This window comes from Monodelphis domestica, chromosome 2 (assembly GCF_027887165.1).
Source record: "Monodelphis domestica isolate mMonDom1 chromosome 2, mMonDom1.pri, whole genome shotgun sequence".
NCBI lineage: Eukaryota > Metazoa > Chordata > Mammalia > Didelphimorphia > Didelphidae > Monodelphis > Monodelphis domestica.
Genome location: NC_077228.1, coordinates 155,438,432 through 155,455,026, shown reverse-complemented (window position 1 = coordinate 155,455,026; position 16,595 = coordinate 155,438,432). Strand labels below are relative to the sequence as shown.

Sequence of the window (16,595 nt, the reverse complement as noted above, 5' to 3'; positions counted from 1 at the left end):
AGAAAAATAGTTTCATAAAATCTCAGAGTTTGTAAAATCTTCAGAAAGACCTTCAAACATCATTTAGGGCAGAAGTGTCAAATATGCAGCCAACCAGGGCTCTAACCAAATTAAATTGTAATTGGGAAACATTTAACAAAATAAATAAAAATACAGTCAAATATAGATAATGTTAATATATGATCTTCTTAGGCAATATGAGCCTAGAGAAATCCTTACATGTAGTTTAGTAACCCCCATTTCTATTTGAGTTTGACATTCCTGATCTATTACAATATGTACCTGGAAAAGCTATCCTGAAAAATTGTCTTCCAACCTTTGCCCAAAGACATCTGTATATCCATCCTGCCTAGAGACAACACTAATTGTCAGGTTTTCTTTTTCCTGCCACCAAGTTCAAATCTGATTCTCTATATTCTCCACTTCTTATTCAGAGTTGGGTCTTCTGCAAACAAGAAAACAATTCCAGTTCCTCTTCCACACTACAGCCCTTCAAAAATCTGAAAAGGGCTGTCATTTTATATCCTTTCCCATCCCACCCTTCAAGTCTTCCTTTCTCTAAGTTAAACCTCTACTTCCTTTAACCAATCTTCATTAACTTCCAGTCTATAGAATTTCCATTTGGTCTAGACAAGCCATCTTTGTTTCCCTTCCCTTAATATATTCCAGTTTGCCAAAGACCTTCATAAAATATAGCCTCCAGTAATGAACATAGTATGCAAAATGCAGTCTAACCAAGTAGACCACAACAGGATTCTACCCTCCTCTTCTTTCACTTTCTACTTCATAAAACCTAAGATCTCATTAGATTTTCTGGCTGCCATATTATATCTATGACTTCAACTGAACAATCCAATAAATGATTCTTTTCACATAAATTATTATCTAACCTGTGTTGATCAGGGTTGGCATTTCAATGAAAAAAAGAAAATGTTTGTCTCATTTTAAAATAATTACAAAGTTTATAGAATTCTCTGTAATATACATGGACATAATCATTTATAAGGACGAAATAAGACAGGTACACCACCACCACCATCTTCACTGCCATTTGAAGTTCCCCAGTTTGATTGGATCTGGGCAATTGAATTCAGTATAGCTGAATACCAGGCAACTAATTCAGCTCAGGAAACTCAATAATTCTGGAGGGCTCAGAGATGTTGTAATGCTATGGGATTTTATACTGAGATGGAAAAAGGAGCTGAATATTCAATGCTAGCTAAGGTCAAAGAACCTTAGGTGCCTCTGTATAGTCCTTTCATGAGTACACCAGATAAAGCTGAATGAAGGAGCTAATGAAATCCCTTTGCAGCCAGGGACTCCACATGATATTCAGGAGCCACTCTAGCTGTCTCCAGCTCTGTCACCCTTCCTCCTCTATGTGAAGGATACTGATCAAGCACCTCTATCCCCTCTCCAATTCTGTACTTGTGTAGTTGATTATCTGAATCTCATCATATATCTATTAAATGGTAGGGCCTTTAGTTTGACTATCCATACAGTCTGTTGAAATTTGGTGGGGGGACTCATAGAAACTCTGTGTCGCAGAGACAAAAACTAGAGTCCTTCTAATACAGCTCATATCTGAACAAGAATCCAACCTGAACACCTATAGTGAAGGAGCTCCACAACTTCCCAAAGCAGTCCATTCTACTGTTGAATTGCTCTAATTATTAAGATTTATCATTTATGTATTTTATTATATATTACTTGTTCAATTGTTTTAATAATGTCCAACTCTTTTCAACCCCATTTGAGGTTTTTGTGGCAAAGAGATTCGAGTGGTTTGCCATTTCCTTCTCTTGGGCTTGGAGTCAGGAAGACTTTCTTCTTCTGGCCTCAGAGACTTCCTAGCTGTATGAGCCTGGGCAAAGTCACTTAACCTTGTCTGTTTCAGTTTCTTCATCTGTAAAATGAGCTGGAGAAGTATATATATTTATAATTATGTATATAATTATATATATAATATATATGTATATATAAAATGTATATGTATTTCTCTTCATTGTGCCACCAAGCTGTCATAGTAAATTTACATATACACTATATAATTTATAATTTAGTTTTCTCTTATACTAAGTCCAAATATACCACTCTTTAATGTCCACCCAATACATCTGTTTCTACTGTCTGAATCTAATCCCTCTTTCATATGATAGTCCATCAACTGCTTGAAGATAGTAATAATCTTCCCATCTGGCCCTGAAGTCTTATATTCTCCGGGATAAACATACAGTTTTCTTTTCTCTTCTCTTCTTTTTCTTCCTTTTCTTTTCCTTTCTTTTCTTTGATCCTCATATGAAATTATCTTCATGCCCTTTACTATCTGGTCACCCTCCTCTGGACACCCTCCAGCTTGTTATTATCTTTCCAAAGATGTGGTACCCACAACTGAACACAATTCCTATTTTCTCATCCAGATTTTTAGCCACTGCTTCCAGTTTCCTGCCATCTATAAATCTGATAATAAGTACCTAGGAGTGGAGTTAAATTCCATCACTGGAGAATGGTTTGGGGTGGGCAGTACTTGCTTGTTTTCCTTTGACTCTTTCCATAAGTATCTATCTTACCCACTAATTATTATTTAAAAGGATAGCATGTTCATTTTTGCTATGAATGCTTTACATTTCACATTTGTGTATTTTTAATATTTCTTTTGGCAAAATGGTCCGGAAAGTGCTCACTAGAGAATAACTTCTTTAATCCAAACATTTTAGCAACAGTACTTTAAATTATTTAATGCTTGCTTGCTTCATTGATGCCCCCACAGAATCAATCATTTCTGTTTTTATAAATTTATTAGACCATAATAGAAATTGTCCATGCATTTTACTTCTGAAAATGTAAGGCAGTTAAGCCAAGACACACACTTCCTCTAGCCACAGATTTATTCAATCATGGCAAAAAATAATGCATACTTATACATGTTTATACTGTAAAAGTCTTTCATTTATACATTGATTTTTTTCTCCTTCTAGTTGTGGCTCAAAGTATGGATTTTTAACAACAAAACTAAGTGTGTAAAAATATTCACTTTCCCTATGCACAAAAACATAAGGTGTTTTTATCCAACTAAATCACAATGCTTTTATTTATTTATACTGAAGGGAATGGAGAATACTTAATCCAAAGTGTTAGATAATCCATGTGTAAACTATGCTGTGTTTTGAGTTTGCAACTGAAAGTAGCTGTGTCTTAGAATCTAATCATTTGTTTCAATGCAAATCTCATGCAGTGAAGGCTTAACTCAGGAGGACCTAGAAGGGGTCTTTTGTTTCCTTAGCCTGTCATCCACTCCATGTTGGAAGAGACAAATTCATTTCTCAGATCGGTGTGAAACACCAATGTGAGTTGTTCATCATACTGCATTTTCTTAGCCTTTTGCTAAAGTTGGTGGACTGGTTAAACAGGTGGATTTAGAAGGGTATTTAGCCTAAAAGCAAATAAGTAGATCAGTCGTGAAAAAATAAAACCCTTGAGTAATGCAAGTAAGCCTGAAAACAGGATTTGTAAAACTGAATTTTGATGCTGTACTTTTTTTACTTGATGCTTTACTGGAAGTAGAATATAGTCACCCCTCCATACCTTCCCATAGACTAACACCCTACAATAAAATCTTATACATAATGGGACCACTTATATTCCATCACTTTTCAGTCATATCCAACTGTTCTTGACCCTATCTGGGATTTTCTTGGCAAAGATACTGGATTGGTTTGCCATTTCCTTCTCCAGATCATTTTACAGATGAGGAAACTGAGGTAAACAGGGCTAAGTGACTTGCCCAGGGTTCCCCAGCTACTAAGTGTTTGAGGCCAGATTTGAACTCAGGATGATGAATCTTCCTGACTTCAGGCCGGACACTCTATACACTGCCCCACCTAGCTGGGACCTCAGAACTCACTAAGTAAACCTCCTTGCTTTACAAATGAGCAAATCGAGGCCCAGGCATGTTAAATAGCTTTCTTAAAGTCTCATAGATTTTAAGAGGATGAATCAAAATTTGAACCCAGTGTTTTTTTAACTACTCCATAAAGCTTTGAAAATAAAACATCATTTGTTTAAGGTTTACACAATCATTTCTAAAGATTAACTTGTTTTATCCTCACAAGAACACTGGGAGATAGATGCAATTTTTAACCCCATTTTATAGATAAGCAAAGTAAAGTAAGCAAAGACTAAATGACTTAAACAAGGTTTTGTGCCACTTTTTCAATTCTCTAGTTACTTTTTAAGTCTCAACTTTTGAGGATTTTTTGATTCTCTCATGTGCTGATGTTCCCAATTCCCCAGATTTATTTTGTATTTATTTGGCATGTATTTTATATTAACTTATCTTTGGCCACTTTGTTCTCCAAGTAGAATATGAGTTCTTTATTTTTTAATTTTATTTAATTAATTAATTTAGAATATTTTTCCATGGTTACAAAATTCATATTCTTTTCCTTGCCCTCCTCCAACTCCACCCCTTGTAGCCAAAGTGCAATTACTCTGGGATATACATGTGGCATTAAGACCTATTTCCATACCATTGAAATTTGCACTAGGGTGATCATTTAGAGTCTAGATCCCCAATTATACCCCCATCAACCCTTGTGATTGAGCATTTGTTTCCTTCCATTTTCTACTCCCATAGTTCTTTCTCTGGATGTGGATAGTGTTCTTTCTCATAAGTCCCTCAGAATTGTCCCGGAGCATTGCATTGATGCTAGTAGAGAAGTCCATTACATTCAATTGTACCACAGTGTATCAGTCTCTGTGTACAATGTTCTCCTGGTTCTACTCCTCTCACTCTGCATCAGTTCCTGGAGGTTGTTCCAGTCTCCATGGAATTCCTCCACTTTATTATTCCTTTTAGCACAATAGTATTCCATCACCAACATATACCACAATTTGTTCAGTCATTCCCCAATTGAAGGGCATCCCCTCATTTTCCAATTTTTGGCCACCACAAAGAGCGCAGCTATGAATATTCTTGTACATGTCTTTTTCCTTATTATGTCTTTGGGGTACAAACCCAGCAGTGCTATGGCTGGATCAAAGGGTAGACAATCTTTTAGCACCCTTTGGGCATTGTTCCAAATTGCCCTCCAGAATGGTTGGATCAGTTCACAACTCCACCAGCAATGCATTAATGTCCCAACTTTGCCACATCCCCTCCAGCATTCATTACTTTCCTTTGCTGTTATGTTAGCCAATCTCCTAGGTGTGAGGTGATACCTCAGAGTTGTTTTGATTTGTATCTCTCTGATTAGAAGAGATTTAGAAAACTTTTTCGTGTGCTTATTAATAGTTTTGATTTCTTTATCTGAAAATTGCCTAGAATATGAGTTCTTTAAAGTGAGGGACTATTTCATTATGTAGTTTTTTAACCCTTGTATCTTCAGCACCTAATAAAATGTCTGGCATATAATACACACTTAATAAAGGTTTCGTGTACTCAATTCATCCTCTCAACCAATGAATATAGATAAAGTGCCCACAATGTGCTAGCCACAGTGCTGGGCACAACTACAAAGAATTCAATAATCCTTACTTGTGAGGCATGTATATTCAGATGGGCAGAGACAAGTATGTATAAAAATATATACAGCATAAACAAAAAGTGAATAAATTAAAACATATACACAGTTGAATACATAGTCATTTGGTAGAGAGGATGAGAAGTAACAGGTAAGAAAATCAGCAAATATTTCATGAAGAAGATGGTGCTTGGATTGTAATTTAAAGGAAGAGGACTCGGACAGTTGAGGGAGGACATTCTAGGTATGTAGGATGACTAATGCACAGACAGAGTGTAGTTAATTAGTCAGTAAACACTTATTAAGTGCCTACTATGTGCCAGACACTGTGCTAAGTACTGAAATGGAGTATTCTGCGTAAGGAATAGGAAGAAAGGCAATCTTGCCCTATTGCACAGTATGGGAGGTATCCATTGTGGCTGGAGATATAGTTTGGGGCCAGGTTGTAAAGCTAAATGAGATTATTTTACATTTTATTCCAGAGGCAATGGAGAACCATTAGAGTTTACTGAATAGAGGAATTAAGTAGGTCAACTCTATACTTAAGAAAGATCACTTTGGCAGAGATGGTAGAATGAACTGGAGTAGCAGTGATGAGGGGCTGAACAAAAGTAGTGACTGTGAATGGAGAAAAGAAGTCCAATGGGAAATATCTTGTGTACTTAAAAATGTCATACATTGTCAACTGATTAGATTTTGGGGGACCAGAGAAAGCAAAAAATTCAGGATAATACATACTTAAGTTATGAGCTTGGGAGGCAAAAAGGGGTGATGAATGAATAAACAATTTCACAATGAATAAAGCAATGGCTCTGTTTCAATCCCCAACTTTCAAATTACATGTATAAATATGAATAGAAAGTAGCCATGGGGAAATTGTGCAAGTTTCCACTTTTGTGGCCTGAGTGAGTGATACATGAATTAATGCCAAACTTTGGGAGCAAGCCTAACCCAATGGATTAACCGTTATCCTCATTCTTGGAAGGAAGAATCCCTCTAAACAAGGGTTCTTAAGCTGAGGACTTCTTGAATAGATGTCAGAAGTTCTCTGAACTTGGATGAGGAAAATTACATCTTTACTTCAATATATAGAATTCACTTGTAATACTATATATCTTATTTTATTAATTCAAAAACATCGTTCTAAAAAAGAGTTCCACAGACTTCACCAAACTGCAGAAAGAATCCATGAAAAAAATGATTAAGAATTTGTAATCTAAAAAAAAGTTGATTAGCTTATGTAAGACAGTGGTCTCAAGGAAAAGATTCAATAAGAGGAACTTCTGGGGTACTGTAGGACTTATTCATTAAATCAACTGGAGAGGGGTAACTTATTTTGGCACAAAGCAAAATATGCATCATTATTTTAGCTCCCTTAAATAACATATACATAAAGGTAAATGGGTCAACAGATTGAAATCTAATGTGTGTGTGTGTTCTGAATCTAGAAGCATGTGTATCATACTTCTCTCTAAGAATGGCAGAATGCCCTGAGCCAGGTACTTATTTTCTTCTCATAGGAGCCCTAAGCAATACCCTCTTCACTTGAAAATGAATGACCTACATTTTAATTCTGTCCAGTCCCCTATCCATTCTATTCACCACTTTACGGAGATAGAAAATCTTGAGGGAGGTCCTCAGGTGTAATGAACGAATTCCAGTTAACCTTTACTTTCTCCCTCTCTCTCTCTCTCTCTCTCTCTCTCTCTCTCTCTCTCTCTCTCTCTCTCTCTCTCTCTCTCTCTCTCTGTCTCTCTCTCTCTCTCTGTCTCTCTCTCTGTCTCTTTCTCTCTCTCTGTCTCTCTGTCTCTCTGTCTCTGTCTCTCTCTCTCTCCATCTCTCTCTCTGTCTCTCTCTCTCTCTTTCTCCTGCTCTCCTCTCTCTATCTGTCTGTCTCTTCTGTTCTCCTCTCTTCTCCTCCCTTGCTGACTCTGTCTCTCTGTCTCTGTCTCTGTCTCTGTCTGTCTCTGTCTGTCTCTGTCTGTCTGTCTGTCTGTCTGTCTGTCTGTCTGTCTCTCTCTCTCTCTCTCTCTCTCTCTCTCTCTCTCTCTCTCTCTCTCTCTCTCTCCAGGGGATGAGCGCCCTCGGGACTCTCCAGCCCCAACAGAGACTCAAATGCCAGCTGGGGTGGAGGCTGGAGGAAGAGCCAGCCATTGCTGTTGGAAATGCTCCAGAGAGCAACTCAAGAAATTTTTCTGGGGTGTTGCAGTGGTTTTATGCATCTGTTCCTCGTGGGCAGGCTCCACACAACTCGCCAAGCTGACCTTCAAGAAATTTGATGCCCCTTTTACTTTGACATGGTTTGCCACCAACTGGAACTTTTTATTCTTTCCTTTGTATTACGTTGGGCATGTTTGCAAATCCACTGAGAAACAGTCGCTAAAGCAAAGATACAGGTAAGAAGACCTTCAATATTCAAACCTTTTCTGTGATCTTACTCTTTTAGGGGTCTGGAAGAAAGCTGGCATTCATTTTTAAGAATTGATGGATGAATCATTTTCTCTTTGTTCTAGCAGCATTGGAGCTTGTTACCTTGGCTGCACAAGAGGGAAAGCTTTGGGTTTGTTAATTATAATGAATAACAATGATAATGATAATAACAATAACTAGTATTTATAGAGCCCTTCAAGGTTGGGAAAGTGCTTTACATATAGAGGGCATCTAGGTGATGCATTGGATAGAGTACTAGGCTTGAAGGCAAGAAGCCTCAGCTTTCTGAGTTCAAATCTGGTCTCAGACACTTACTAGCTATGTGACTCTGGGTAAGTTGCTTAACCCTGTTTGCCTTAGTTGCCTCATCTGTAAAATGAGCTGGAGAAGGAAATGGCAAATCATTCCAGTATCTCTTAATTTTTTTTTAAAAAAACACTCTTACCTCCCATCTTAGAATCAATACAAAGTATTAGTTCTAAGGCAAAAGAGCTTAAGACCTAGGCAATTGGGGTTAAGTGACTGGGGCAGGACTGCACAGCTAGGAAGTGTCTACAACCAAATTTGAACCCAGAGCCTTCCATCTCTTAGCTTGACTTTCATTCCCCTGAGCTGCCTAGCTGCTCCTCATTCCAGTGTCTTTGCCAAGAAAATTCCAAATAGGGTTTCCAAATTCCAAACACAACTAAATGAGTGAGCAAAAGTACATAGAGTATCTCACTTAACCTTCATAAGGATTGCATAAAAGAGAAAAGATCTAGGCTTGTTAATGTTTAATAATAACACTTGTTAATGATAAAAACATTTTATTTTTACAAAATGTTATATATACATATATCTGTGGATATGTACATATTTATGTGTTCATCTATTTCATATCTCATATAGATAATATGTCTGATTTGATCCTCATAAGATCCTGTGGATTAGTTCTATTATTATCCCCACCTTGCAAAGGTTAAAAAAGGTTAAATAATTTTCCCAAAGCTACCCAGTTTATAAGTGTCTCAATCATGATTCAAGCTTAGGACTTTCTTAATCTAAATCTAGTTCATTATCCTGATTATCTGCTCTGGAGACAGAGGTTCTGGGTTCAAATTCTGACTTTGAAACTTACAATCTCTGTGGTCTTGGTCAGATCATATAAACTCCCCATGAGGAAGGATGGGTTAAGATAGTCTCTAAAGTCCCTGATAGCTCTAAAGGTCTGAGTTTATGGTTTTTCAGGATCATACATCAAATTCCCTTGTATGATAGACTTGCCATAACTTGTCCTTCATCTAGGTTCTCTTTTGGGATAGCATAATTCAAGGAAGGGTATGAAACTGGTTTGAAATGTTGGGATGAAAGAACCCAGGCTGTGGAGAATCAGAATTTTCTTTCCACTGTGTGTACTCTAGCCCTACTTTGCTTCAGGTTCTAAAATCAGACTCAGAGGCTACTTTAGTGGAAGTTATGAACTTCTTCCAGAACTCAGCTTGGCTGAATCCTACAAAGAGCCAAGAAAAGGGGGGAAAACATCATGTCTTGCTTATTATTGACCTTTGGTAATGGGTGTATTTACACTATTTCAGGAATATATTTCCTTTCCATAAGGTTTGAATGGTATTTTCAGGGCAGGAATTTAAATTTTTTTGACCAACTGAAGATATATTAAATTGTTCTAGTACTATCAGAACTAAATCCAAATTCTAAATTTCTTTGATTTTTCCTCCATTTTGAGTTAATTGTAATAATTTCTCAAACGTCTGTGGTCTAAAGAAATCAGACATTAGAGACCAGAAGCATTCCTTCCCCTGCATCAAAGATCTCAATCAAAGATTAAAACCAGGAGCAAAAGTCAAGAAAGTAATTCTCAGTGAACTACTTGTCATCATTAACCTCTTGAAATGCAGTTGAGTTACAAAGTAGCTTGCATTACCTTGTTTAAAACACATTTTGCTTTTTTGGTAGTTTAAAAAATATTTGGGGGATGAAAGGAGAAGGGTGCTGGTTTCTTTAAGAAATCCTATTATAAAATGAAAGAATCACTTATCTAAAGAAAGAGGCTCAGAGTGAGTAAGTTAGATAATTGTGACAAGGATGCAAGACGTTCTTTGCCACCATTTTGAAAAGAGAGTTTAGAGAAGCAATGGGAAGAAAACAGGTGTGTGTGGGTTGTCTAAGTTTGAGGAAAAAAGCCATAATTGTTTATGTTGGAGATGAATTAATAGTAATTCATGGTCCAAAGTAAGGTGCTAGTAGAGTAATTCTCCTTTGGATGGCAATAACCAAGAGAGTAGGACAAATCAGAATAGACTCCTCTAGGCATTGTGAAAAGATTCTAATGCAGCCCAAGATGGGAAAATAATATAATGACTTTATTCTAGATTGAAAGGAAAATTAGTGTTTAGACAAATATAGTTTATAACAGGTAGGTATTAACAGTGGTCCTATACTTGTACTTGGGAGTTTATATTTCTTTTAATCACTAATCTGGTTGGCATGTTGATTTTTAAATTGTAGCCATTTTTTAAAATCAAATTTTATTTTTCAATTAAAAAGCATTTGATTTCTCTTTATTGAACCTCGTTTGCAACTGAGAAAAAAAAACAAGAATGAAATAAAACCTTTATAACAAATATGGAAGACAAATTCCCACTTTGTCCATGTCCAGAAATTTATCTCTCTGCACCCTGAGTCTATTGTCTTTTTTTTTCATTTAGGTATCATTTTATTCTGGAATCAGGGTTAGTCATTTCATTGATCAGAGTTCTTAAGTCTTTCAAAGTTGTTTTTATAATATTGTTGTTACTATATAAATTATTCTTATGGTTCTGCACACTTTGCATCAGTTCATACAATATTTCCTAGGTTTCTCTGAAACGGCTTTTATCATTTCTTTTGGCACAGAAGCATCCCATCATATTCATAAGTTTGTTTTCAAGAAAGTGATGTTTTCTTAATAAAGAACTATTAGAAAAGTAGACTCCATATGATATTCCTCACTATTCTAAATTGTATAATTAAAGAAAGTATACTCTTTGGGATTTAAGGTACCCTAAAGGAGCATTGCCATTTGTTTGGTGCTTTCTATCACTTAAATAGGCGAAAGGATGAAAAGCAAGTACTATGGAAATAAAATATGTAGAGCTTCTGTTCATCTGTCTGACAGAAACCATAAGGAGAAGGAAAGAAAATGGTGTGTGTGTGTGTGTGTGTGTGTGTGTGTGTGTGTGTGTGTGTGTGTGAGAGAGAGAGAGAGAGAGAGAGAGAGAGAGAGAGAGAGAGAGAGAGAGAGAGGAATAGAGAGGAAAGGATTATTTGTGGGAGGGTGAATGCCTAACTTGAATTTCAGTCCAGTGTACCATGAAATGAAGTTGTGCTTTGGATCACTACTAAATGATGGTGAAATTGTTATACAAGAATAACGATGATATCCCAAGATAATTAGTACCAGAGGTGGGATTTGAACTCAAACACCTCTGTGTGCAGCCTGTGTTCCTTCCACTGAAAACAAGGGCAACATTAAAAGAATGACAGGTCTGACTGAGAAAATTTCAACACTGGGTTTGAAGCTTTCAGAAATAAAAATAAACTAATCCCAAGTATTCCTTCTTCACATCTTTTTTTTTATTAGTGAAAAAGATTCAGAGTCAGCTGAGGAAATAAATCCTTTGTGTTGAAAGAGAAAGTTTTAACCAGGAGCTAGGAAGAGAGACAGGAACATTTTTAGCCACGAGGGAAAGTTAGTGAAGCAAATTAAATACCTTCTCCTTTTATTAGCTCTAAATGCTATCGAATAGGCAGGTCTCTTCCTAACTAAAGAAATAAGCTGTAACTAAAGAGCTAAGGACAAATTGCCTAAAGTGTTTTTGGACACCAATTGATGATTAAGTATAAATTATAAAGTTTAGAAGTAGGCTAATCTGTGTGACCAAAGATGGGAGCCAGAATTTTCTAGTACTATAATAATGAGGTCAGAATTTTTTTTTCAAAATTTTAATGACTAATTCATTTATTATACCAAAGGGGACTGACAGGTCTTTACATCATGCATGAATTTCTTTCTTCATCACATTATCATTTTCCATCTTTTTTTAATCCCTTACTTTCCATCTTAAAATCAATACTAAGTATTGGTTCTAAGGCAGAAGAGTGGTAAGGTCTAGGCAAGTAGTGTTAAGTGACTTGCCCAGGGTCACACAGCCAGGAAGTATCTGAGGTCAGATTTAAACCTGGGACCTCTTATTTTCGATCTTTTGAGTGGTTGTATCATTAATTTTACATACATCATCAACACATGACATAAAAAATTTTCTTCCAAGTAACTTCTGGAGCCAACAGTGAAAATCTAAAAAGCTACATCGATTAGCAACTTCGATCCCTGAGAAAGAAGGATCTATTTAAATGAAAACTTTAGTTGGTGAATGGGAAAAAAGACATTAAATCTCTGATTACTATCATAAATGCTCTGTAGTTCAGATCATGTGCAACTGTGATTCTCATCTCTCAGTGACAGCATTACTTAAATTTTATGAATAATATTTAAAGAGTTGAATTAAACCTCTTTAACTGTGACTAGGTAGCACAGTGGATAAAGTGCTGGACCTGGAGACAGGAAGATTTGAATTCAGATGTTACCTCACATGCTTCCTAATAACATAATTTTTGCTTGTCTCAGTTTCCTCATCTATAAAATGGGGGTATAATAATAGTGCCTATCTCCCAGGGTTATTGTGAGTATGAAATGAGAAAACATTTATAGAGCACTTTGCAAATCTTAAATGAGAGAAAAGTGCTAGCATTTATTACTCTTAATCCCTTTAAGACCCAATCTGAAACTCTATCATAGATTAACATGCCACTTTTGTGACTTGTATGATACCATAGTAAACTCTGATTTTTGACATTTTTAGGATTCCCACAATTCAATGTTCACATTCACCAAACACAATTATGGTTAATTTGATCATATTACTATTGCTGAGAGGGATATTTTGAGGAAAAAAAATCATTGAAGTTGAGTGTGAAATGTTTTTTTTTACTTCTCCAAAACAGACTTTGAGACATATTTCCCAATTTTTCTCATAAAGAGAAACTTCTTTTTATTTTTTGCAGTTTTGAGATTGCTGAATATAAGTAAAGAAGGCCTGTTATCAGTAGTACTTCTCTTTTGTCTATAGAGAATCCCTTCAAAACATGAGGGACGGTAGGGGCATTTAGCTTGGAGATGTACCATGTAAGATTTCAAAAATCTCAATGGTGGTTGGGGACCCTTTCTCTAGGACAGAAGCGGTGGTGACAGTGCTGATTATCCTAGACATATGTAGACCTCTGTTCTCTGTAGGGTATTGAGGGTGGTCCTGATGACCAGGTTAAGGGAAGGACATCCTCTGGCCAAAAGAAGAAAATTTACAGAATAACTGGTGTGCAATATTCTATTTCTATCTCATGGGGCATCTCATACCCCAAGCATTTTCCCAGTTCTCTCACTTTCTACAACTTACGTCCCTCTTTCTAAACATCATTCCATAGTGGCCAGATTGGGGCAAAATAGGTGAAATAAAGGGTCAGAAGCTGGCTACATGTTCACTTGCTTCTTTAGAAACCATGGATGATGTCATGATGTAACCACCTAGATCCACACTGTTAGATAGCTTTTATATTGCCTCTTCCACCTTATTACTTTGACAACCAAAGAGACTCCATCATTCTCACTTCGTGAGAGGCAGTGTAGAAGAATGAAAACCATACTAGAATCGAAGGCAGAAGACAAATTCAAATCCCTACTTCAACACGTCCTTGCTATGTGATTCTGGGCCAGTCACCTCTCTTAAGGTAAACTGAGGAAAATGATATATGCACAATTACCTCTTGGGAAGGCTATAAAGAAAAAATGCTACAAACCTGAAGGCTCCCTATTTATATGAGCTAGTAGTAAAATATATGGTTAGAAAAGTAGGTTGTGAATGGTTTATCATAGATAAGGGAACAGGTGCAAAGGAATTGAATTATTTATTCCCAAGATATCCTGAAGACAATTGAAAATGCCAAGATTACCCAGCCCATTGCTTAACACATTGTATCATCCGGAACTTTTTTCTCTTAATGTGAGTTTTGCCAGTCTGTCAATCTGTGGCACTTGCTCTACATCCATTCAATCCATGAACTGGTGATTCTTTAATTCTTTAAAATTTTAGAATAATACTGATAATAATGAGCATGGATATGTGCCAGGTACTATGCAGAACTCTTTACAAATATGATAGCATTGAATCACAGCAACCCTGCAAATTAAGTGCTGTTATTGTCCCCATTTTACATGGGGAAACTGAAGCAAAGAGAGGTGACTTGTCCTGTGCCTGAGGCTGAATTTGAACTCAGGGCTTCCTGATATCAAATCCACCACTTGATCCACTGAGCTATCTAGTTTCCCCGCCTAGCACTAGACCTGAAAAAAGAAATGGTGAAAGTGGATTCTAAGTGCTTCTAATAATGGCCCCAGACAACACTGAGATCACTGCTCCTTTTTAAAATAACTAATTTTTAACTTAAATCAGTATTTCCTGAACTTTGTCCAGAACCCAGCTCAGATGCAACCTACAATAGTCCTTTGCTGATGCTGCACTGTCAAAGCTCAGTTTCTTTTAAAATTACCTTGTATTACTCCTTTATGTTTTGTATTCAAGATGGGTAGATGGTATAATAGCTAGTGAATCAATTTCTAATCAAAAAGGCCTTAGTTAAAATCTAGCCATTAGCACTAATTAGCTGTGTTGACCCTGGGCAAGTCCTTTAACTTCTTTATGCCTCAGTTTCCTCATCTATAAAAGGATACTAATAGCAGTTATTTTATAGGATTATTGTCAGGATCAAATGAGATAATACTTGCAAAAAGCACTTTGATATCAGTGCTAGTTAACATCATTATCATTTTGTTATTAACTTTTGCATATGTCTCCCTGATATTTTCTAAATTCCATGTGATCAAAGACTTTTGCCTTCTACTTAGTAGACATTTAACAAATTTCTATTGAATTGAATTGAATTGAGCAATAATAGAAACAAAATATATATAATAGATTGGGACTTGGAAGGTTTTATGCATCTTCGTGGCTCCTGAAAATAACAAGAAGAATATTTATAGCTTATTTATTTTATGTCTATCACCTATAATTCAATTGATCAACCATTTATTCAGTAATTCATATTTGCAAAACAATGCAAGAGATGTTTTGATTCCTTGATGGAGCTGTGATTTTATGAGGGAAGCTATTTCTCAGCTGATATAGATTGTGACTTCTCCCAGTCCACATGACTCGTGTCTCTACTTTTTCATTAATCCCAAATAGAAGGTCTATTGGTAGAAAACCCTTCCTCATTCTTCTAATATCTCAAGGATACCCACATGCCACCTGCATTGTCCATTTCTGCCTCTCACTCTTGCTACCTGCCCAACCAGCTTCTTTTCTGGTCTTGTATATTTGGGTTGTAATAGCAATTTTCTCCTGCAAGTTACCAATGACATAATGGTGCCATCTATGCTCAGCCTGCAACCTTCTGTTGCCTTTGGAGCTATTTGTAATTTCTTTTTTCCAAGACCTGTATATTCCATGTTTTATAGCCATGTGTCATCACTAGAGAAGTATTGGTGTTTTTAAAAAATGGCCTTCGGTAGCACAATGTTTGAGATCATTGAGAACATATAACATTTCCCAACTGTATCTGAGCCAATCTCCTCCCACTACTAAGTCCTGGACCCAGGTCATTATCTATTTCCTACTGACAATGTAATGCAGAGAGCACTTAGAGTCAGAAAGACCCAAGTTCAAATCCTTCCTCAGATTCTTGTTAACTTTGACAAATCACTTAACTTCCATCATTGTCAATTTTCTCACCAGTAAAATATGGATAATGACAGCATCTATCTTACAAAGTTGTTAAGAAAACAAAATGAAATAACAGTTTGCAAACCTTAGAGTACTACATAAATGCAAACTATTATTATCTAGAGCCCCTTTCCAGTGCATGTGTGTATGTTTATATACTCAGACACAAAAGTGGAGTGCTTTTAATGATGTCAGATTGCTTGCTTCCATTTTAAAAACTCATTCTCTTAACACCAATACTGTCCCAACGATGTCCCAACAACTGTCCCAAGTGAGTCATGGAACACCCTGGTCTTTCAAGGCCAGGAGCTTCCTTAGCATCTTACAGCATAACAAGAGGGATAATTCAGTCAGATGTTGGTCCTTAGGCAAAGGTCTATCAGAAATTGCTGCTGACAAGGACCTGTTTTCAGAAGCAAAAGTTGAGACTTTCTGGTATACTGTTACAGTCAGACAATGAAGAACGCAATAGTGACAGTTGTTTTCCTCTCATCTTTGAATATGTAGCCTTTTTTTTAAGCTAGTTAACTAATTCTAGGTTTAAGAATCCATAGAAGAATTTGAAGATGGAAAAGGAGATAAAATGACTTTATTTCACTTTCTTTTCATGGATAATAAGAGCTGGCTCTATGAAGTGGGACACACTGAAGCACCTACCATGTTTACTGACAAAGCTAAAAACAATATTCAGTGTCATAAGCTTTGAAAATACAAGTCTGAACCAAAAATCTTTGAATGCAGACCAAAACCATGACATCTATGATTTTGAGTA

The 16,595-nt window shown here is 36.4% G+C and overlaps 1 protein-coding gene across 4 annotated transcripts in view; it reads left to right on the top strand.

Annotated features, from left to right (window-relative positions):
• Positions 1-16,595, top strand: part of SLC35F3 (solute carrier family 35 member F3) — a 531,513-nt gene that overhangs the window by 394,530 nt on the left and 120,388 nt on the right. For all 4 annotated transcript variants that reach the window (XM_001368913.3, XM_007481599.3, XM_056816124.1 and 1 more), the window contains one exon: positions 7,594-7,918. In XM_001368913.3, coding sequence (XP_001368950.1) covers positions 7,594-7,918 — 325 coding nt within the window. The remainder of the gene's footprint in view (positions 1-7,593; positions 7,919-16,595) is intronic.